We start from the raw sequence: 22,240 nt of genomic DNA on the forward strand, positions 1-22,240 counted from the left end.
ACATAACTCCTGCCTTGAAGCTGCACCCAGGGTTGAATCACCCATGGGCTCATCTCTGGCCCATCAGTCACAGTTTTTATTTATTTCTTTTCCTGATCTTGGTAGTGGGGATAGTAAATGTGTTCTTAAACTGAAAACACAACAAAAAGCTGTGCATTCCCCTTGTGTGTGTGGTGGGCCCTGACAGATACTGTACAGAGCACAGGAGCCAAAACCAAGAGCCAAGGAATCTCTAACTGCTTTATCCTGTATAAACACTCCCAGGCTGTTACTCCTTGGACTGATCCTTGGAAAACTTTACTTTTTTTCAAGGGCTCCAACTTCATACTCTGAAGTTCAGCTCTCTGTTTTCATAACCACTAGACCTCCTGCTATCCCTCCACAAAGAGAGTAATTTCCTTCTGACCCAAACTGGAGTCATCCCTCATCTCATCAAAGGGAAGGCTCTTAGGGATAAACATGAACAGCAGCATTCCCACTGTGGTCAGTAATAAAGAGTTCACTGCCTGCTCTTTGAGAAAAAGGGGAGAGATTTACTTCTTTATTTGCATGGAGGCCTAGGAAATAATTTAAGACTAGAGAAAAAGCAAAATTATGTTTGATCAACACACTAGGGCCTCAGGAAGCTCCCACCATCAGTTAATTGAACAGAACTGGGCAGGAAGTCTGCAGCTTTCTTACTCAGTCCTTGTAATTCTCTTTAATCCTTTATTCAGCAGAATCTGCCCTTCCTCTGGGCACTCTTGTTAGCTCAGCTGAGCCCTTGACAAACCAGTTGCTTTGATTTCCCTCTGGCCACAGCCATCAACCACTGAAAAACGAGGCCTGCTGGGACATGGGTGGCAGAAAGAAGTGCCAGGCATCAAAGAAATAAATTATTAGAAAAGAATTAAAGCTTAGCCTGATATCTGTAATAGTCTAATCAGATCCAGCACTGCTTTATCAACTAAGGCCAAAGTTCTGCTGCCTGGTGTTCTGGGTGGATAAATGCTGGAGTAGATGAGATAAAAAGTGCTGAAGAAGTTCAGTGAGGACCAAATGGTCATTGCTGAACTGCAAGTGAGTGGGGATGGAGGGAGGAGAAGGGAGAAGATAGAGATCTACTATATTATATATATGTTTTTTAAAGTGTTTCTTTACCTGTTTTAACATTTTGACGGGAGATCATGGTTTTTCCACAAGTTTCATAGCTGATCTCTACTGAATACATCACACCTGCTTCCAGGTGAGACACATCCATTTGCATTTCCTCTGTCTTCAGGTTTTGCACAGTTTCATTGCCCTTGGCCACCCGGACTTGGAAAGTGTGGTTCAGAGTGGAGCTGACAAGCCAGGACATTTCAAAGCTGTTGCTAGTAACGCTGAGGATTCGATGGTCTGTAACTGCAGAGGGATCTGTTGCAAGAAAACAGCAGCAAGAGTTGGCACAGAAAAAGCAACATTTCACTTTTAATGCCTTCTGCTGTTCTAAATCCACTAGAGACAAGCACTCTGACAGTCAATAGGGTCAGGATAGAATCTGCCCCTCTCACACCAGCAGATGCCTTCATCCATGAACCATCCCACTAGAATGACAGATTTAGTGTTTAACCTTTTTATTTCCTTTTACTATATGCACTTCTGTTGAATCACAGAATAGTTTGGGCTGGAAAAAGCCCTAAAGATCATCCAGTTCCACCCCCTGCCATGGGCAGGGACACCTTCCACTAGACCAGGCTGCTCAGAGCCCAGTCCAACCTGGCCCTGAACACTGCCAGGGATGAGGCAGCCACAATCCCTCTGGACAACCTAATCTCCTCCAAATCTCTGGTCACATAAATAACCAGCCAGCAAGCTACAGGTGCAAGCAACAGGAATAAATTTTGAAGAGTGACTTTGGGTACTCTACATGTGTTGACACCTACTTTAATCACCAAAATGCCTCTGTTCAGGCAAAGCTTGCCTGGATTTATCCTGGAAAACCTCCCAGAGCCCAGCTAACAGAGGCTGGGGGAGAGTGGTGTGCAGCACTTCACCTGTCATTCCACTCTAGTCCAGTGCAATCATTCTCACATCAATGTGGACAAGACAGGGCCCTTCAGAGGTGATTCCTGTCCTGGGAGGAGGAGGTGTTTGAGCTGGGTAGGATGAGTTGCCCTGCAGCAGAGACAGTCTGCCTGGCTGGAGAGACAGAGAGAGCCCAGACAAGACACCTCTGCTGGAGAGAGCTGGGGCCAGGAGAGACGAGCATCACCCCCATGCTAACCCAGAGAGCACGGGCATGCTGCTGCCACAGCTTCAAGTCTTTCATGCTGATGGTTAGACTAAGGAGAAAAGGTTGTTTTCATAAATTGCCTCATTAGAACACAATTGTTTCCAGAACTCTGAGCCAACACCCCCAAAGCCACTCCCTATTGTAAATGCAGGCGAACCCAATGGGAAGAAATGATGATGTCTGACTCAGTTCAGAAGGCTGAATTATTTCTTTATTATAACTATGCTAAAATACATTAATACCCTATATAAAAGGAGGATACTAAAACTACATACTACTTTCTCTGACTAACACAACTCATGACCCTCTCTGAGAGTCCAGCCCCAGGTGGGTTGGATTTGCCATCAGGCTCAAACAATCCTCACCAGAACCCAATCAAGCACTCACTCCAAGTAAACAATTCTCTAAATACATTCCACATAGGAAAAACAAGGAGCAGAAATATAAATATTTCTGCTCCTTTCATTCTTTCATTTCTCTCTGTGCACCTCTATGAAAATCCTGAGAGGGAGAGAAATGCACTTGCCACAACTCCCCACTGCGCTAGAGGAGCCTCAGTTTAATTCCTCTGGCTTCTGCTTCGATCAGAAGTCGTGGATGAAGGTCAAGAATACCCAGCCTGCCTCTCTGAACTCTCAAAAAACAACTTAAATCTATTTCCTCCCACAGAAGAACAGGGTGTTGTTCAAAGGATTGTAATAACTCTTGCCTGAAGGGGCTGGATCACCCACATAAACACAAATCTACTGAGGTTTGTTCCCATCACAAATCGAGAAATCATTTATTAAAATCCAAGGTTACTTACAGCACCCAGCATCTGTAGATTGGTTGGTTATGGACAAGAGACTTGATTTCCTTAGAGAAGGAGAGCTATTGCCAGAGTTAACAGCATTTACTGAACTTGGAGTAGATATTGCGATGCCTAGGGGAAAATCGCATTATCAGAGTTAGAGTATTTCTAAGAAAATAAATCCAAAATAATACCATTCAGGTTTTCCACATGAAAAGCAGCAATAGAAGTAATATAAATAAAAAAAGAAAAGTTACCATATCACAAAAACACGAAGTAGTACATTATCTTCATTTTTGAGCTTAAGGGATTGTAAGATTGTTTTCTAATTAAAGAATTGAATCTGCAAGCAGTTATTCATCTCATTATCTTAAAGCCTATTAGCAGGCACATTGATGTCTGTGCCTGTAAGTATATTTTGCTGAACTGGTACCACAAGGAATTATTTCAGCCAGTGCCAAACTCCAGCTGCTTGCAGCAGGGAGCTCAGCAGCAGTGCAGGAGCTCAGGGTGGGATCATACAACCACTGAGTCTGGGCTGCAGTCAAAACAGGAAAAAAAGAAAATGGTAGAAATAATGCCATTAATTGTTCCTCAAGAGGCTGGGGAGGTGCACTGACAACAAGTGACTTGCTCTGAGAAGCAGTAGGGTCTGAAGATTTAGCTTTTGGCAGATGAGTGAGGACAGCTCAGGGTGAAATAGAGGAAACACAAGGATCTGTGAAATAAATACTCTGCATTTCCATCACAAATCAATTTTCTCCCATCAGGAGGAGAAGGGGAACTCATACTCCAGAAATTCCTGCAGGTGTCCCGTGCAAAGGAGCACAAAGTCCTGCAGGAACATCCTCAGCACTTCCCAGGGTGAGACCCACATTTCTTACCTTCCTTCCTTGGGCTCAGCCAGGGAGGGATGCCAGTGGCATGTTCAGGCTGAGGGTGGCAGCTGTAATAACCCTCCAGGTTCACACAGCTGCTTTTCTCAGGGCAGGCATTGAATTCAGCATAGGAGCATTCATTGACATCTAGGAAAAACAATACACCTTGCACAGATACTGGGAGCAGCATCGAGATTCATCTGCACTGTGTGTAGACCAGGCTCTGGCTATGATAAATTCAGTGTAAATCTGCAGTAATGCTGTTAAAGCCATTCTAGATGTTACCACCCTATCACTTTTTACCCCAATTCTTTGGGATTAGAGGACAATTAGGGGCAGCTCCTGCTTACACCTGTAGGATGCCATCCAAACCTGAGATGTCAGCACAGGAGGAAGGAGGACTACCTAGTGATTTCGCTGAAAACAGTAAAAAAACTGAGTAAACTGAGGAAACACAGAATAAGAGGAATGCATTTCTGGAGTAAAAATGTTCAGACAACCGCAGAGCAATAAGTAGCTTGACATAATTTAAAATTAATATATTGAAATGTTTATGTAACATTTAAAAATCACGTAGTAATATGCTATAGTAATTAACAGACTATAAATATGACTCGTTTCATACAAGCTACTGGAAGTAACATGGCAACAGAATATATCTGCTTGCCAAGAAAACAGATTTTTTTAAGATCCTGTTTAATACAACTAATGATTGTGCTACAAATATGCATATATTTGCTTTTTCATCTGAAAAATGGTGTTACTGGGAGAAAATAAATGTGAGGGTTCAGAAGTGTTCCCTTCCAAACTATTCACTCCAAAATATATATATTTTGGAACAGAAGGTTCAGGACCAGGTTTGCAGTTTGCAAGATCTTCTGTGCTATCTAAAGCAAATTAATATATATACATATATATTTATATATATATATGTTAATATATATAAATATATTAATATATATATTAATATATATAAAATCTATAAATGAGATGCCAAGTGAGGAGGGATGAAAACCCCTAAAATGTGAGAGGATTGCAGTCAGTGACCTTGCACTTGTGTGTCGATCACTTCATACACACGCTTCACCATGGCCTTCAGGGAGGAGGAAACCTCTGCCAGAGGAGCTGGGTGCTGCATGCCCAGGAGAAGCTGGGAGGTCACTGTCCCAGCGTAGATGTCCCCAGGGTTACTCTGGATGTGGTGCACAGAGGCATTCAGGGGCTGCAAAGCACCAGTGACCTGGAAAACAGGGCAGCAAACACTGCTCATTTCCCAGCACATGAATTATGCAGTGCTTATTATCATAATCTGAGTGTAGAAAGCAATTCAGAAACCATGGCAAAGCGGTTCAGGCCTGTATTTATGCAAGGTGAGTTCTTATTTTCACATTTCACAACAGATTTATGTTACAGGAATGCCAAGCTCAGGGGGGTGTGGAGCTGATCTCAAAATGCTTTGGCAGAAGGAGTAACCCAGGAAGAGGTGGGAAAAGTCCTGCTTTGCAAAGTCTCCATGGATTACAGTAAATTGCACAGGCACTGCAATCACCTGCAATAAAGCTGTCCAACCCTCTTACTTTGAACAGCTAAATGGACTGCTGGCAAAGGGAATAGAAAGAAAAAGAGGAAAAGCAATAGACTCAGAATGAAGGGTGGGATTAAGAGAGACCCCAGAGAGACCAAACCATCCCAGCTGAGAGGCAGGGATGAGAGAAGGTGGGCTGAGCATTGAGAGTCAGTGGAACAAACAGCAGGACACTCTGAGTAGCAGCTCACTGAACAGCTTCACCTCTACTCCCCATTTCCTGAGTGTTTCACTTGCTCATTGCTTGTTTTAGACCAAGATGTAAAAGCCTTGGTGGATCCTTGCCCCAGCTACACAGCAACAGGACCAAGGTTTCTTGTTCTTTTAGGATATGAGAAAGGGAAATCAGATAGGAGGAAGAGGGACACTCTGGTTGTTATTATTTCTCTTCTCCTGCCCATCAGTGACAGCAGATTATGGCAGATGGGTTTGTCTTGGAAAGGCTTAACTTAAAATTCCACATCAGAAAACGTCATGCTTTGGAGGTCTTGCAGTCTGATCCCAGTCTGTCATAGGCCCAAAACTGAACTGAGACAGAGCTGGAGCAAGCACTGCTTAAGCAGGAAAACCCCCTTTACTTCAGAATGTCTTTAAATTGCCCTTGGAAGAGACCTGAAACATTCTTCAGCTGAAGAAGCTGATAAATCAATGTTACTTGAATTGCTTGAGGATGCATCTGTACATTCAGTAATCAGAAATAATCAGAAATAGGGCCAAAAAAAATCAGTGTGGCAGAACAAAGGGGGAGCAAAGAGTGGCCCCTGAGTAACAGAATCATGGGCACAACGAGGGAAGAGTTTGTTTTTGTACATACCATGGAGTGCAAAAGGCAGGAATGATTCAGAAAGTGGGAATCCACCCGGGTTAATTCATTAAAATCCATTTTCACCAGCACTGTCACGTTGTACCAGAACATCCTCCCTGCAGCGTAGGAAATAAAACAGCCAAGTCATCTGAGGTCTGGTGCTGCAGAAGGTGACAGAGCTTCAGGGAGGCTCTGAGCTAACAAAGCAAGATTTCACTTGGCAAACGTGGGGGCCAGCCAGGGCCTCGTCTGCCACATGCCACAGGCAGAGAGCCAGGGAAGGAGAAGGAGCCAGGGGAGGTTTGCTGGACCCACAGCACCCACACACCACTCAGTGCTCATGGGGATAGTAAAAGTGGCCCCCAACATCTGGGAAGAATGATGTTTGAACTCTAATGATTTTAGAAGGTTAAATATTATATTATATTATATTATATTATATTATATTATATTATATTATATTATATTATATTATATTATATTATATTATATTATATTATATTATATTATATTATATTATATTATATTATATTATATTATATCATATCATATCATATCATATTATATCATATCATATTATATTATATTATATCATATCATCATATCATATCTATTATTTCTATTCTATTCTATTTACAAAACTATTATTGACTATAATAGAACTACTATTAACTATTATTAACTACTTTCTTATTACTAATAAGAAAAACTTGTGACTCTGCTGAGAGTCTTGACACAGTTGTGGATTTAACTGGTTAATGAATTTAAACAACTATTACTAGAATTTAATTAAGAGACCACCTTGGGTAAACAATCTCTATACTATATTCTACATGGGCACAAACTGGGAGTAGTGAATGAGATAAGAATTGTTTTGATTCTCTTTGCTTCTCTCACAGCTTCTCTCATGAGAAACCCTGAGAAACCTCTCAGTTCAGAGTCTCTCTCAGTTCAGAGGGCAGGTGAATTCCACACACGGGTGCAAGAAGTGAAGCTGAATCTCCTGGAACCCATCCAAGGCACAGTCCCATATTTGTTTCAGGAAGAGCGATGGTAACAGTTTTCCTGCCCACTCCCACCCTCAGGAGGGAAAATTAAGGATATTTCTATTAGAAGCAGCGTTGAATTTATCAGTAACATACCCTCTGGCATGGGATCCACACAGCCTGCTCCTTTGGATGAGCTGCAGCATTTTTTCAGCCCTGGACATTGAGTATCGAACGTGCAAGGATAATCAAATGTTTCCATATCCTTCACTGGACAAATACCAGGTCTTGAGGCAAATACACTGGATCTATTGAGTGCTAAGTAACAAACACATTTCTGAGAACAAAAATACAGAAAGTTGTTTCCATAAAATTGTGATATTCACTTTATACCAAACACCTCCTCCTCATTTTAGAAGTGTGTCTGTTCTGAGTTTTTAATGGGAAGAAAACAGCAGCCTAAAATATAATTATTTCATTTCTAGGGTGTAAATATTCTCAGATCTTTCTCTTGTCTGTGACAATTCTGTTACAGAAATTTTGAGTTTCTAACTTTCCATTAATAATTATGGATGGATGGGCTCATAGGTAAGTTTCTAAATGTGGAGACACTGAGAAACAGAAAATATGCCTGATATCACAGAATAATGAGGTTGGAAGAGATCTCTAAGATCATTAAGACCAATTATGCCCAACAGCTCAACTGGATTATAGCACCAAGTGCCATGTCCAGTCTTTTTTTAAACAGATCCAGAGATGGTGATTTGGCCACCTCCCTGGGAAGGCAATTCCAGTATTTTATTATTCTTCTGGTGAAAAAAATTTTTCCTAATATCCAACCTATACCTTCCCCTCCTATCAGCTGTGACTAATCCAAGTAATATATAATGATTAAATAAAACAGGTACTGTGTAAGAGAGAAGTTGAGAACTTCCATTGAACATTTTGTGGCACAAATTTAACCTTAGTTGCAGTAATTCAGTTTCAGCTGGCCACTCCAGGAGGTTGGTTGCCCATGCCAGAGAGCCCTGCAGAGAGGGCAGCTGAGGCAGGAGGTTGCTGCTTCCCAAGCCAAGGGCAGACAGTGGTTCTGGGTCAGTGTCAGCACAAAATCTCTTCTAAGGAGGAAAAGAAAATATTTCCAAGCCCTACAAACTCACTTCTTTACCCACACTCTTAAACACAGCTCCATGTAATGCTCAGCTCTGGTCTTTCTAAGCAACCTGAAAGAAATCTCTTTTCCATTCGTTTTGCACCTCCAGGTTTTTGATCCTTTACTGAGCAATTGAAGTCAGCCAGGAGGAAAATGAACCTGATTGCTGCAATAGAAACAGTCGTGGTGGTGCAGAAAAACCACATTTGACGTAATAAAGCCTATACCAAGTGAAAAGTCCAAACTATAAATCTATTCTGAACAGTCAGCCCTGTGGGTTTACAATTTCTGTTATCCCAAAGCTCTGGATGAGAGTAAATCTAAGGTTTCTGAGAAGCAGGAGGGGATATTGAATTTAGCACTTTTGGTCTCTGCCAGTAACCTTCTTAGCCAGGGAAATGACCTTGATTAATGAAGTTTTAACCTGAATATGCATAACTTGCTGCCACATTCACATCCCTGGTCCTCTTCTCTCTGGGGCTGGCACTCCACAGGTGGTTCCCCCAAACAGGTCCTTTCCCTAGAAATATCCCTCTTGATTTTCAAAGCCACATTCAGGTGGGGTACAGCCTGGGCTGCCCTTAGCTGAGACTCACACACATTCCCAGCCCCAAGTGATTGCTCCTTCTCTCCTTCTCAGCCTCCTTTGCAGGGAGCTGAGCAGCCTCTCACACTGGATTTTGCACAAACACAAGAACCAAGGGATGTCCCCATGTTAGAAAATCCCCTATTCACCAGTGCTCCTTACTGTTCAAACCAGGTGGATTCTGGTCAGCTGGACCCAGGTGTGGAAATTCCTCCAGCTCTGAAATTCAGGTGCAGTTCAAACAAGTTTGGGGTTCAAAGCAGGTGTTTTTTCCCACCTGTGTCTCTTTTTTTTTTTTTTTCTGGTGTGTTTAACTGCAGTGTAAATGGTTTAATGAGTCACATGCAATCTCAGAAAACACTATTGAATCCTGGCTGGGTGCCACAGTAGCCATTTATCTGAAATCAAAAGGTCATCTTTTTCAGATCAAGGGAAATAGAGATGGATTCACTTCACATTTCTACCTAATTGTACCAGATGCACTTTGGAAATTCAATTTATGCTCTCCCCTTCAATCATGCTGGGGACAGTCACCTACCAAGCAAGCAGTGAGGAGCAAGCCAGCCACCTCCTTTGTCATTTGGATGAAGTACAGGCTTTTCTCCTCTGTTATTTACATAAATGTATGGAAGCAGAACTGCAGCTTAGCAACCAGAGGTCACTTGCCAGCCTGCCTCTGGACAGATGCTGGATCTGCTGTGACTGCAGGATGGGGCATCTCCCAGGAGACTGATGCTGAGGGACAACATTAGCTCAGCCAAAACCCCCTTCCCCTCCCTCCTTCCATCTGGAAGGGATGGTTTCTTCCAGAAGGTGTGGTGGAGCCAGGGACCAGCACCCTGCATTTGTCTCAGGTATCAGAAGGTGGAGACAAATCTATGAAATTACAGAGGAAGCTCCTGGGAAAGTCTGTTCCAAAGGCAGGCTGGCAGTTTTCATCACACAACCCTGGGTTTGGGGTCCTTGAGCATTGGTAGGCTTTACTTGCTCAGGTGGATGTTTTCCATCCAAATTGCTTCTCCAAGGGTTTAATTGGGTTTTGTGCTGATCCAGCATCTGACAAATATTTAACACCCTTCCTGGGTGTTCCTTTTGCCTCAGAGAGGAGAAGGCTGAGGGGGATATGGTCAAGGTTTACAAAATCCCAAAAGCGGGGGGCAAGGTGAAGGCAGAGCTGGTTTTCACCAGAGCCCACAATAATTAAATGGGTGAAAGAACTCACTTCTTTACCCAAACAGGAGGGAACTTCTGCCATTTTTCAGCACAGGGGTTGTGGACACAGCCAGCTTCAGAGGACTCAAAAAGGGACAAGGCAATTCCCAGACAAGATTCCCATCTGCAGCCACTGGGGGAACAGGCAGGGACGCTGATAATCCCATTTCTGCAGCTGCTGGGGGCACACAAGGGACACAAACTGCAGGGCAGCAGGAGCCACCTCCTTCTGGGTGAAGTCCAACAGGACATTCTGGCACCTCTTCACCCCAGGCTGATGCTGCAGTGCTGCCCATATGTGCCACCACTGTCCCCTGGCTTTCCTGTGACAGCCAGCACAGGGACAGCCGTGGCCAGCTCCTGCAGCTCTGGTTACAGCCAGCATGGGAACATCTGCATGCCAGCTCTGGAAGGTCCCAGCCCTGCTGAGGAACTGCTTGGACACCTACAATGAGCCTTTTTTACTTTTTTGTTGTTTTTCTGAAAACCTTCAGAAGTTGTGCACACAAGGCACACTGATTTAAGCCTGACTTGAACATTGCAAATCAAGCACTCTCAAGAAACTCCACAATTAAATTTGTCTTGAACCTTCTTATTTCAAGGTATTTTTGTATTTGTATTTTTGTGCTTAAAAACCAGCCTTCATCGTGTGCTGATGCACTCTTTCCCTCCCTAGCTGGGGATCAGGCAGGGTTAAATGGCAGATAAGGAGTTCTCTGGTTTCATCTTATGCTGGAAAGTGGGCAGCAAGCCAGCCACCAGGAGAAATAACCATAGCATCCATCCAGGCAGCTGGAAACAAGCCTGGAGAACTGGATCCTGTCTCTACCTAAAAGACAAGATTTGTATGGTAAAACAACCTTCAGGGTTTCACAGGTCCATGAGCTTGACCTGCAGCCCGGTGCCTCAACCATACAAGTTGTTCAAAGCAGCACTAAGCACCATAAAAACCAGAATAAACTCATGAAAAAGCTAAAACTTTTTAACTTTAAAAAGTTAAAGTCTGAAGGCAGGCCTGAAACCAACACAGAATGGTTTGATCTCAGTTTCTCTGCAACTCAGTTGCCCATCTGTGAATGACACAGAAGCTCCCTCGCTTCCCACAGCCTTTGTGAAGACAAATTGCTGCCTGTGAATCCCCCAGGATTCACCTTTAGAGGTGATAAATAATTCTCTACTCAGTGAGAGGCTGAGAGAGCAGTGAATGCAGAGGTCAGGATGGCACACAGGGTGGGGAGCTCCTCAGGGGGCTCCATCATCCCTGGGCACTGGGAAATGTGGTCCCTGGGGCACTGCAGAGCTGGATCAGGGAGTTAAAAGAGTTCACTGATCTGCATGCATGGGCAAAAAGAGAGAAAACAAAGGTTGTTTTATTTAATTCTACCTTAAGAATTAATTCCAGCACTTCCTAACTTTTAGGTATTTAAATTTACAGCTGTTATATAAAAATGTCAAAGTCATTTGTGTGTAACACTATCCTGATGGACAGACACACAACTAGTGAGAACTACCAGAGCAACTTAACCAGTGATCTAGGGTAAAGAAATCATAAAACAGGGCCTGCCATATCCCAGGCTGGGGTAATTGTTTCCTTCTAGGAAGAGAAGGTGAGGAGTGGCCAGGAGCAGGTCATGGAGACCCTTCCACTCCTGGCAGGATGGAGAGCACACCAGCATGGATAGCATCAAGAAGAAAGTAACAGCAGTTCAGCAGTGTGCTGTGCAGTAATTTCTGCAGTTCCAGTTTCTCTTCTCATAATTTATTTAAGACTGTGTCTAGACAGTGCATTACCATTCACAGAATTTATGACTAATACCCTGAAAAGCAAAGATACCAGAATAATGTAAACATGGAAATCACCTAGAAGCCACCACACAAATCCTTAAATGGTTTTAAATATTCCCAAGTTAACTTTTACAGGAAAAAGTGTCAGGGTGACCACGGTATTTCATGGACAAACTTGCCCAGAATGCCCATCAAGAATATGGCAAAGGCAGGGTGGAAATTCTGCAGCTAAGCTTTACAAGAGATTTACAGATTTGTTCATGTTGGATGAAACAGAATCATCAACAGCTCTCAAGCCTAAAATACCACTAGAGATGTTTTTAGGGATCTCTAAAGAGACAGAATTATGCTGGGAAAAAAATATTTCAAGTTTCATCAAGATGCTTTTTTGTTCCAAACGAGAAGATGGTCTTGATTTTCAGAGGTTCAGAAACACCTGAATTTCTGTGCAAACAGTGACAACCACGGTGACTTCCACATTTAGCTGGCACAGCTCTTTCCTTGTACTACAGAATTAAAAAGCCATTTTCTCTGATTGCTTCTCAGTCTTGCCATTTGATACTTACAGACATGCATGTATGTACATGTATATCCAAAAGACTTCACTGAAGTAACTTTTCAACCATAATTAGATGTTCTGGAGATTTTCCCCAGCGTGGAACTGATGCTTGAAAAGTAGGGATGATCAGCAGCAGATCCTTTGCCTGTCTGACAAATCTGCTTGGGCACACAGTAACCTGCAGCTCAAATTCTGCTTTGCTGGGGCTCCACAACAGCCATGGAGCCAAACAATAGCAGTAAATTAGGAATTGTGCTTTATTTTCTCTTCTCTAGCAAATAACTTTAGGAACAAGAAAAACACAACGACCATTTTTGTATTCCCATCCTTCTGTTAAAATTCTGCTAGGCACAATATTCTACCTGTGACTGTAGAGAAAATTCCTGGGGAAAAAAAAAACAAAACAAAAAAACATTTGGAAGTTCTTTTTCCAATGCTCTGAAGCAACTTAAATGTGGGATGAGCACATTGTTCTTGACAGGTCCCATGACAGGACATATGGCTCATCCCCCCTCATGCCACTACATGATCCTCTGCAGGAGCAGGTTTGGGGACATTCCCACAGATCTGAGTCACCCAAGTCTCATGACCCAAAACAAGGGCCAGAGCTGCAACAGAACCTTTCCTTTCAATCTGCTGTTCCTGTGTGTGGTTATGTAAATGCCCAGGTCCACACTGAAAAGTGGAAATAGGGAAAATGCAATGTCATACTGAAAATAGGAGACAAAACTATGTCCTGCAGAACTTTTCTGGATGACAGAACAGTTCAGTGCTGGTTTAGATAATTCAAGATTCCTGCTCAGCTTAAAAGCATCTAAATTTATCCAATGGAAAAAGAAAGTTCCTTTTCCCCAAGGAATCCCCTCCATCTATGTCTCAAGTTGTGATAAAACTGGGAAATTCTGATTGACAACTGGTAACCCTGATGTGGGAAGGGGAAAAACCTTCCATCTTGAGACAAAGGTGGTTGAGTCTTCCTGAGCAGAGTGTTATTAACACTCAGATGTTAGATCAGACCCACCAAAAGGTTCACCAGTTCTCAGACTTCCCACACAGTCACAGGTAACCAAGGAAGTCCTAAGAAAATAGGTCCTAGTCTAGTTTTGGTTGGACAGCATCTGGTATCAAGTTGCCCTGAAGTCACATGTTGTTTTAAATTTGAACCAAAACTGGGTTTGAATTCTGGGAACAGACCCTGCTCCACATCAAAGGAGATGTTATCCCCAGTGCATCCTGAATTGCTTTAGAGGAGAAAGCTCCCAGTGTAGATGCAGGCAGGCTCAGAGCAGACACCAGAGTGAATTATTACTCTTGGCCAGGGATTTTGGCCTGAACCTGGACAGGTAATGAGCCCTTGGAGGGTTAACAAACAGCTGCCTTCCTCAGGCTCCCCTGGAAGTTTAGTGAATTTGTGATTAGAGGTGGCAAAGAGCAAGAATCAGGAGCTTTAATCTGCTATGTCTGCTCCTTGCCATGTTGGACATGCTGTACATGATTTTACACTCATTTATTTAAATGAATAGGAACTATGGCCTGAACTGAATTAAGACTTTACACATCTCATCTGAAGTGAATCTTCTTCCATAACAAGCATTTATTTCCTCTCTTAATCTGATTAAAACTTACCTAGAGAGCAGTAGAGTCCAACTTGTTCATATCCTTCACAGCAATCTGTGAGAGTGATGGTTTCAGGGACTTCAACAGTGTGAAACTCTGTTCTGTGGCGTGTCTGGGGACACACCATCCACGGGATCCACCCTCCACAGGATGTGTTCTTCTCATAGGACTTTTGGTAGGCAACCATTTTAAACACACTTCTGGTCAGGGTGTAGTTGCACAGATGGTACCCTAGCAAAGAGAGGCCTTTTTCTAGGAAACAGAAACAGGAAAGAAAGGGATCAGCATTAACTTGTCGCCCTGCTGCTTTTTGGCTTCCTTTTCTACCTCTGTCAAGGTTGGCATTGAAGCCACTTGATAGTTCACGTTCAGACTTGGGTGTTTATTGTTTCTTATCAATGTTACAGCCTCACACCAGTGAGTTCTGCACTCCTTCATTAACAAGGCACAAAATGGCCAACTATCTCTTGTTACAAGGTCTTTTAAGGATAAACTATCCAATTAAGAAATGACACATTTAGGTGTCATATTTTCATTTTTAACTGATCCCTCGAAGTCCGCAGTGCGGACTTTTCTGTCCAATTATAAAATACCACACAAACCGATGAAAAAGAAGGAAGAGAAGGTGAAGAACAAGGAAGAGAAGGTAAAGAAGAACAACCTGCCTCCACCCTAAAACCTCTGTCTTGCTTCACATTTATTTCTATATTCTAAAACCCCAGACCCTAAATTTTCCACCCTGTGATATTACACACTTCTAACTAACCACACACCCATAATCCCAGTGCTATTAATCAATTTTGGAAGGCTGTTCCATGGCCTCAGGTCACATGCAGTGTTCTCTGGGGAGTCAGAGTCTGTCTGTACAGAAAGTCTAAAATTCTCAGCATCCAGAACTCCAACTTCACCCCAGAGCAGAAGTTCCCTGCAGTATCCAGTGGAAAACAGTGCTGTAAGAAAGCAGTGACAGAACCAACACAGATGAATGATTTCCAGGAAGGCTGACGTTGGGAAGAACATCACTTCAGAAAACAGTCACAAGCAAGAATTGGTAGTGACTGCTTGTCATCACTTTGGTCATGAAAGGATGAAGATTGGCAGAAAATTCAAAGAGTTCTCGGTGCCTTCAGTTGCGAGGCAGAAAAAGGGCAATTTAACTCAAGTTAATATTAAAGAAATTTACATATGTTAATATAAATTAACAGTAGAGCACAATAGGAACTTCCAGAGCAGACTCATCCAAGTAGTTTAAAAGCCCACTCCAGCCTCCTGCTGCCAAAGCCTTCATCACTCCCAGTGCCTATGAAGGGAACAAAGGGTGAGGAACTCAGGGGCAGATGAGTCACAGGAGATGTCTGGAATAAGACATCCTTCAGACATCACCCTAGGCTAAAAGTGGGTACTCATACATCACTGGGAAGCACTTCCAGGTATCTGACACAAAAGGTATTCCTGCAGATCCTGCACCGCCTCTCTGCAATTGTAGCAGACCTTGTCGGTCAGCCATTGGAAACCTGCAGTGGTTCACTGACTTTGAGTACAAACAAAGTCACTGATAAGGTCATTAACTGCATCATTTCACACAGGTCTGGGAATGGGACTCAGCTTCCTGGCTTCTAAAACCATTTCTGATGAGGTGCTTTACTTAAGACTGAAATACTTCAGCAGAGATAGGGGAAAAAAGCCCAACACCAAACAACAGAAAGAAACCCCAACAACAGCAACAAAAGCAGATGGAGTTTAAGAATTAGCACTGAGAAACCTACAGTCACGTCACAGACATCAGGCTGGCTCCTAATGAGATGTTACAGGAGCCAGAGGGGCTGAGTCACCCTGTGTCCCATTTGGGAAACAGATCGGATGGAATTAAGATGCCTGCATCATCCTCTAACCAAAGCAGAAGAAACTTTAATAAGGATAAATATGAATTAGCTGCAGAGATTCAAATATAGCAGGACTGTTTTTTTGGTTGGTTGGTTTTTTTTCTGAGAGCTCTGAGGGCACCACGGTCGCCCAACAGACAGACTGAAGCTAACACAATATACACAACAGGCATATTTAAAACATTTACAGCTAATCTTATTTGTACAACTTATCTCCTGCTTGAAAACAGGAAACATATTAAAAACAATTCAAGAAGGGAAAAAAAATGTTAGGCTTTCAGGAATCCTGTGCTTTTATCACAGCTAAACAAAAGACATTTGTGCAATTTGAGCAGGACTAGGAAAAGAGTTTTGGAGAGGAAGATCCATTTGCAGTGCAGGGACAGTCCAGAAGAAAACATGTTCTGGGCCCCTCAGTTTGGGAAGGACCTTGAGATGCTTGAGCACATCCAGAGGAGGCAACAAGGCTGGTGAGGGGCTGGGAACACAAACCCTGTGAGGAATGTTTGAGGGAGTTGGGGTTGTTTAGCCTGGAGAAGAGGAGGCTCAGAGGTGACCTTATTGCTCTCTACAACTCCTGACGGGAGGGTGCAGACAGGTGGGGTCGGTCTCTTCCACCGGGCAGCACTGACAGAACAAGAGGACACAGCCTGAAGCTACGTCAGGAAGGTTTAGGTTGGATATTAGGAAAAATTTTTCACTGAAAGAATAATAAAATACTGGAATTGTCTTCCCAGGGAGGTGGTAGAATCACCATCTCTGGATGTGTTTATAAAAAGACTGGACATGGCACTTGGTGCTATAGCCTAGTTGAGGTGTTAGGGCATAGGTTGGACTTGATGATCTTAGAGGTCTCTTCCAACCTCGTTATTCTGTGATTCTGTGTGAGTAGACTTGGTGTCTAGAAATGGCCTTTGGAAGCCCAGCCCAGTTCTGCCTCACTCATCTGTGCCTTGCTCCTGCAGCAAAAGGCAGAGTTGATGCTGGGCTGTGCTCCAGGGAGTGCCTGTGAGAGCCAGAGAGCTGCAGCAGGCTCCAGGCACTCTGCTTGGAGCAGGTCAGCAGGAAAATACTGAGAGTGGAAACCCCACTCCTTGCTCCTTCCTCCTGGCCAGCCTCCAGCAGGACAAAGTCAATGATAAGGTGACAAAGACAATGATAAGGTGACAATGATAAGCCTCTGTGACTCTCCCTGAGGCTCTGGGGACAGTGGCTGAGTGTCCACACCCCTGAGAGGCACCAGGCTGTTCTTGTCCCTAAGCAGGGAGTGGAAGGAGCTGGTCAGGAGGGACAGAAGACACCCAGCCTGGCTCAAAGCCTGGCTCAAAGCCTGGCTCAAAGCCTGGCTCAAGCCCAGACCCTGCCTGAGCCCAGAGAGGAGCCCAAGGCTGGGATGGAATTCTGACCAGGATGTGGCTGTGCAGGAGGAAATGGAAGGAGAAGTGAGCCAGAGAAATCAGTTATCCTGTAACTTTAGGATAACTCTGTGGGACAATGGGACAGGAAAGTAAATGTGGGTTCTGGAGCAGGAATCAGAGATCTGCTGCTTTTTATTCAATGTGTTTGATCCATTAACACCTCACATGAGGCACAAGTGCCTGACAAGGAGCAGGCAGCTGTCATTGCATTTTGGAAAGTATTCCCTTGCCATGTGTTAAGACTGCTCCAAGAATACCTTTCTCTGCAAATGCTTCAAGGCATGTAGGTGTGGGGTGAAAAAAGAAAAATCTTGCTTCAGCTTTTTGATTTTGGGTTTTTTTTAAATTTTGTTTGTAACCTGAATGGCTTAATAATCAGCGTGGAACAGAATTAATACCTAAATAATTTTAGTTGTAACATTTCCTTGGAGAAAGTGCACAAACATCTGTTGTGACCAGAGAAGGAGGCAGGAGCGGGACAAATATCATTCTATGAAAACGAGGAAGAGAAACTCCTACATTAAGGAATCAGATTGTTATCATATAAAATCAGGTTTGAGGGGAGCTGGGCAGGTAAGAAGCAAGAGCTCAGCCTTGTTCCTCCTGCCCATGATCCCTCCTTTTCTCCAGAGCTCACATAAAGCCTGGCAAGAGCAAAGCAGGGACTGGGAGGGAAAAACTGAGTAAGGAGAGCACTGAGGATTCGTGTTGTCCGTGCAGAGCTGAGGCTGCAGCACTGGAAAGCTAAAAATTCCAGCGTCAGCTGAGCTGGCTTAGTCTCTACAGCAATGTGCAACATAAATACAGGTATGAAACTGAGAATAAGATGGTGTAGAATTAGAGACAGTTTATAATTGGAAGCTACAGCTGTCAGAGCAGATATGAAGTTATGAAGTCATATTTCATACTTAAACATTGATCCTAGGTACATATATATATATATATATATATATATATATACATACACACACACACACACACACACACAGAGTATAGAATGAAGCTGCCAAAGCCTAAAGAGAAGCTCTGAGATGAGGCTGTGGTGGTACAAAAAGATGCCCTCAGTGCAAGAAGAAGGTGTCAGGGAAAGGTGCAGCACCACTAACCTCTGCCCCATCCATCACTTCCAGACCGTTCAAAACAAGCTTTGACACTCACAGAGTTCAATTATTTTGCTGACAGCAGTTTGCTGCTGAGCAATGTGGCTTGGATCAATTTAGGCTCTTTAGCAAATTGGCTTTCTGTCCTCATTACTCCCATCTATGGGGTTATGGCACAATCAAACAGAATTAAAATGCACTGACTGTTGTTTTCAGTGACTCAAAGCTGAAGTCAAAGGCACAGCAGAAGACCTACCATTAGTATGGACATGTTACACCTATTATTTCTGGATTTTAGAATTTTGTCTCAGCAGCCACCAGCTTTCCGCACCATCAGGGGAAATATCAAAATTTTTTCTTATGTTAAGCAAGAGCATAAACAATTAAAGCAAACCAATTATTAACAGGAACAAACACTGAGAGGAAAGCCTGGGAGCAAAGGCTGCACAGGAACAGGCTCCTTGGGACTTGAGGTTAAACCCAGATGAGAACTGAGAGCATGACCAAAAAAAACAGTAATAAAAAAATGCTTCATAGCTTTTATGCCACAGAGAGAGCTGTAATTCTGGAAACTTCACCACTCAGGTGTCATGAGAGCCACTGTGAGCTGGGATCTGCTAAATCTTTTCTCACTGGAGAGCAGTAAAACTGAAAGATAAGCCCCTTTCTTGTCTTGACATAACCTTAAAAATAAACTGTTGGAAAGGGTTCATGGAGGGCAGATTCAAGCTCAGTTTTGAAAGGCAAACACTCCAAAGCATGGAAAAAAAAAAAAAAAGGAGCATGGACTTGATTTTTCTACAAATTCCAAATTTTAAAGTCAACACCATTTACTTTAAATGGCACTGGGAAGGAGTTCTATTGGCCCTAATATCTGCAAACCTCTTTTCAGCTGTGGTGTTGACCGAATAACAGGTTCTAAGAAATATGGTTTATATTTAACTGAGACTCACAAAACCACTTAAGTAAAGAAAAGCAATGAAGAGCAGTCAAAAATCATTATATTTCCTCATTCAAATGAATCAAACCAGAAATGAAGAGTAAATTAGGGGTTCATTTAGCAGTTACAGTTGGGTTAGGTTTTTTCAAAATTGCAGCCCATAGCACAGATGAAATTTAAGCATGTCTCTCACAGCTTCATCTTATCCATCCCCAGGAATTTGCCAGGCACATTTCCTGCTAATGCTTATTTTAAGGACAATTTTCATAAAAATTTGCACAATACTGAAGAGAAAGCAGGAATTCTCCTTGTTCATTTCTAGCACAAAGGAAATGACAAGGATTTTGCCTGGGAATGAAAGGCTGGGGACAGAGGTTACGTTTTTGCTTGGTTAGATTTTCTCTGTTCAATTATCAAATAAATGGTCGCTGGGACATTGCCAGTTCTCTGGAGAGTGGCCACCTTGGCTGGTTTCTTTCAAAGAAATATCTATCCAACATCCAAACTGAGCTGTTCTCTGGCCAGGTTTGCATCACTCACCTGTAATTTCATCTCCCCTTCCCTGCCGTGTGGCTGTCCAGAAGATGAGAACAGAAATAAGAGTGATCCTGTCCACTGCAAGGCCCATCCTGAATAAATCTTTCTTATCCCTTTGTTTCCAAGGTGGCAGAGCTTGGCTGTTCTCACAGTAGGCTTTTGGATTAGGGGAAAAGGTGCTCTGGGTTTTTTTCCTTTTGCAGGGAGGTGATAACCGCTGACAACAGAAACAAAGATGCTCCACTGGGAATTTTGTTCATTCTCTCTCCTTTGTGTTTTCTCCAGGGAATTTACCTCTTCTCCCTGTTCTACTTGGCTCCCCTGGCCTAATTTTGAGAAAAAAAGGCATTTTAAAAGTGCTGGTTTAGTCCCTGTTTATCCTTCAGAGCACTTATTTCCTCTCACCCCTTAAACACTCAACATCTGGGAGCCAGACTTACACACCCCAAATACCAGGTATAAACACCTTGAATTCACTTCCTGTCCACACATCAGGTGGTACTACCTGGAAGGTCTTTAATTCTGTACATTGAAAGCAAAGTAAGAGTAAAAGCAAATGTCTATGTGAATGTTTATTCCTGAGTTTAAGTTGTTTGTCCAGTTGCTGTCACTGTGCAACATGACTGTGCCTCGTTCCACTGCAATTCCAGCATCTGCAATTCCAGCATCCCCTAAGACAGAGCAATGCCAGGCAACCAAGAGCCTTGTTAAGCAGGGTGGGAATCAGGTCTGAGAAAACAAAATTCTATTTTTTTTCCCCATTGTCTAAATAATCAAGGCAGATTCCCAATGAATTCCACATGACAATAACTTCAGTGCAATGTCACTCGGCTCAGGCAAAGACAAGGAGCGAACACGGGATGGTTTTTTATGAGGAGCTGACACTAAAGGATGGAAAATCACAGGTACAGCTCTTGGAGCTGAGGCAATATGTTCAGAGAAGCACTTAAATATGCATCAAAGTGTTGCAGACAATTTCATGTGGGTGAAAGGGATCTGGAACCACAGACCCTCTCATTTGTGTATGTTCAGGTAGCAGAGCTGGGGCCTGGAGTAGCATTGAGGCACTTGTGAGCTGTTCTTCTGGCTTGGAAAATGAAATATCAAGCTCATCATGGGGAAAAGAAAATGAAAAAGTAGAAAAACAAAGGAAAATTAAAGCTTTCCCAGGGAAAAAAAAAAAAAAAAAAAAAAAAAAAGAAATCAGTAGAATGCTTCAATAAAAAAAATTTAAAAGAAATGAAGATTTTATGTGGAAACATTTCTGCTCTAAGGAGAATATGCACCTTAGCACCAGGATGCCTTGCCAGGCTGTATCCACAGATGCACCACTTAGATCTCCTGGCAGGAATTTATCAAGAAGCCACTGGCTGTAGGCTGGGCAGGGTTTGCCATCTGACTTAAAAACTCCACTAATAAATAAATAAACATAAGAAAGAGGACTTAAATCAGTGAAATTCAATGTTCAAATATAAATATTTCTCTTCATGATCTGTATTTTATTTTTTTAACTATCTACCTTTTCAGGAAAGACATCTTGGTTGAATTTTTTTGGCCAGCACTGACCAAAACCAGATCTTTAGCCCTTAGAAATTACTTGGTCCCTCCTATAAAGAAGTATATGTCTTGTCCAATTTCAAATACAGGTACTGCCAGACTGACATGTGAATGGTGGGACTCATTCTGAGTGGATCTGAGTTGGAACTCCATTGCAGTAGTGAGTTACTGGTTCCTAAATACAGACTGTGCAGAACCCCCTTTTCAAATAAAAATTTGAAAAAAGTCAGTGAATGGTTACTCCAAACAAGAAACAGATACAGAAATCATGAGTATTTGAGGATTTACCTCACAATTTTAAATTCTTTGAGGTTCTAATTTATATCAGCATTATTTCTTCAGTTACCCTCACTTAGGCTCACAGCAATTTCCTTTTTAACAATTCAGACACTGGAAAGACCACTTAGGCAATTAAGGATGCAAACTGTGCCCTGTCCAGCTCTCTTCACATCTTCCAGCCACATTCTTGTCCTGTATTAATTGCATCAAGTTTATGTCCAGCCACATTCACATCAAGTTTAAGATTAAGTCCTGCATCCCCTGCACCAGCACATGCTCTTTGTGACCAGTTGCACTTGCTCAGCACAAGCCAACA

General features: G+C 42.8%; 1 protein-coding gene across 1 annotated transcript in view; it reads right to left on the bottom strand.

Moving 5' to 3' along the window:
• UMODL1 (uromodulin like 1) overlaps positions 1-20,417 on the bottom strand; it is a 52,597-nt gene extending 32,180 nt beyond the window's left edge. The window contains exons 1-8 of the mRNA XM_072935587.1: positions 20,092-20,417; positions 14,220-14,462; positions 7,455-7,616; positions 6,322-6,428; positions 4,970-5,162; positions 3,929-4,069; positions 3,060-3,176; positions 1,141-1,395 (exon numbers count right to left, since the gene is read on the bottom strand). Of these exons, the coding sequence (XP_072791688.1) occupies positions 1,141-1,395; positions 3,060-3,176; positions 3,929-4,069; positions 4,970-5,162; positions 6,322-6,428; positions 7,455-7,616; positions 14,220-14,462; positions 20,092-20,179 (1,306 nt within the window). The 5' untranslated portion in view covers positions 20,180-20,417. The remainder of the gene's footprint in view (positions 1-1,140; positions 1,396-3,059; positions 3,177-3,928; positions 4,070-4,969; positions 5,163-6,321; positions 6,429-7,454; positions 7,617-14,219; positions 14,463-20,091) is intronic.
• Positions 20,418-22,240: the final 1,823 nt, after the last annotated feature.

The sequence above is a fragment of the Taeniopygia guttata genome, chromosome 1, assembly GCF_048771995.1.
Source record: "Taeniopygia guttata chromosome 1, bTaeGut7.mat, whole genome shotgun sequence".
Classification (NCBI taxonomy): Eukaryota; Metazoa; Chordata; class Aves; order Passeriformes; family Estrildidae; genus Taeniopygia; species Taeniopygia guttata.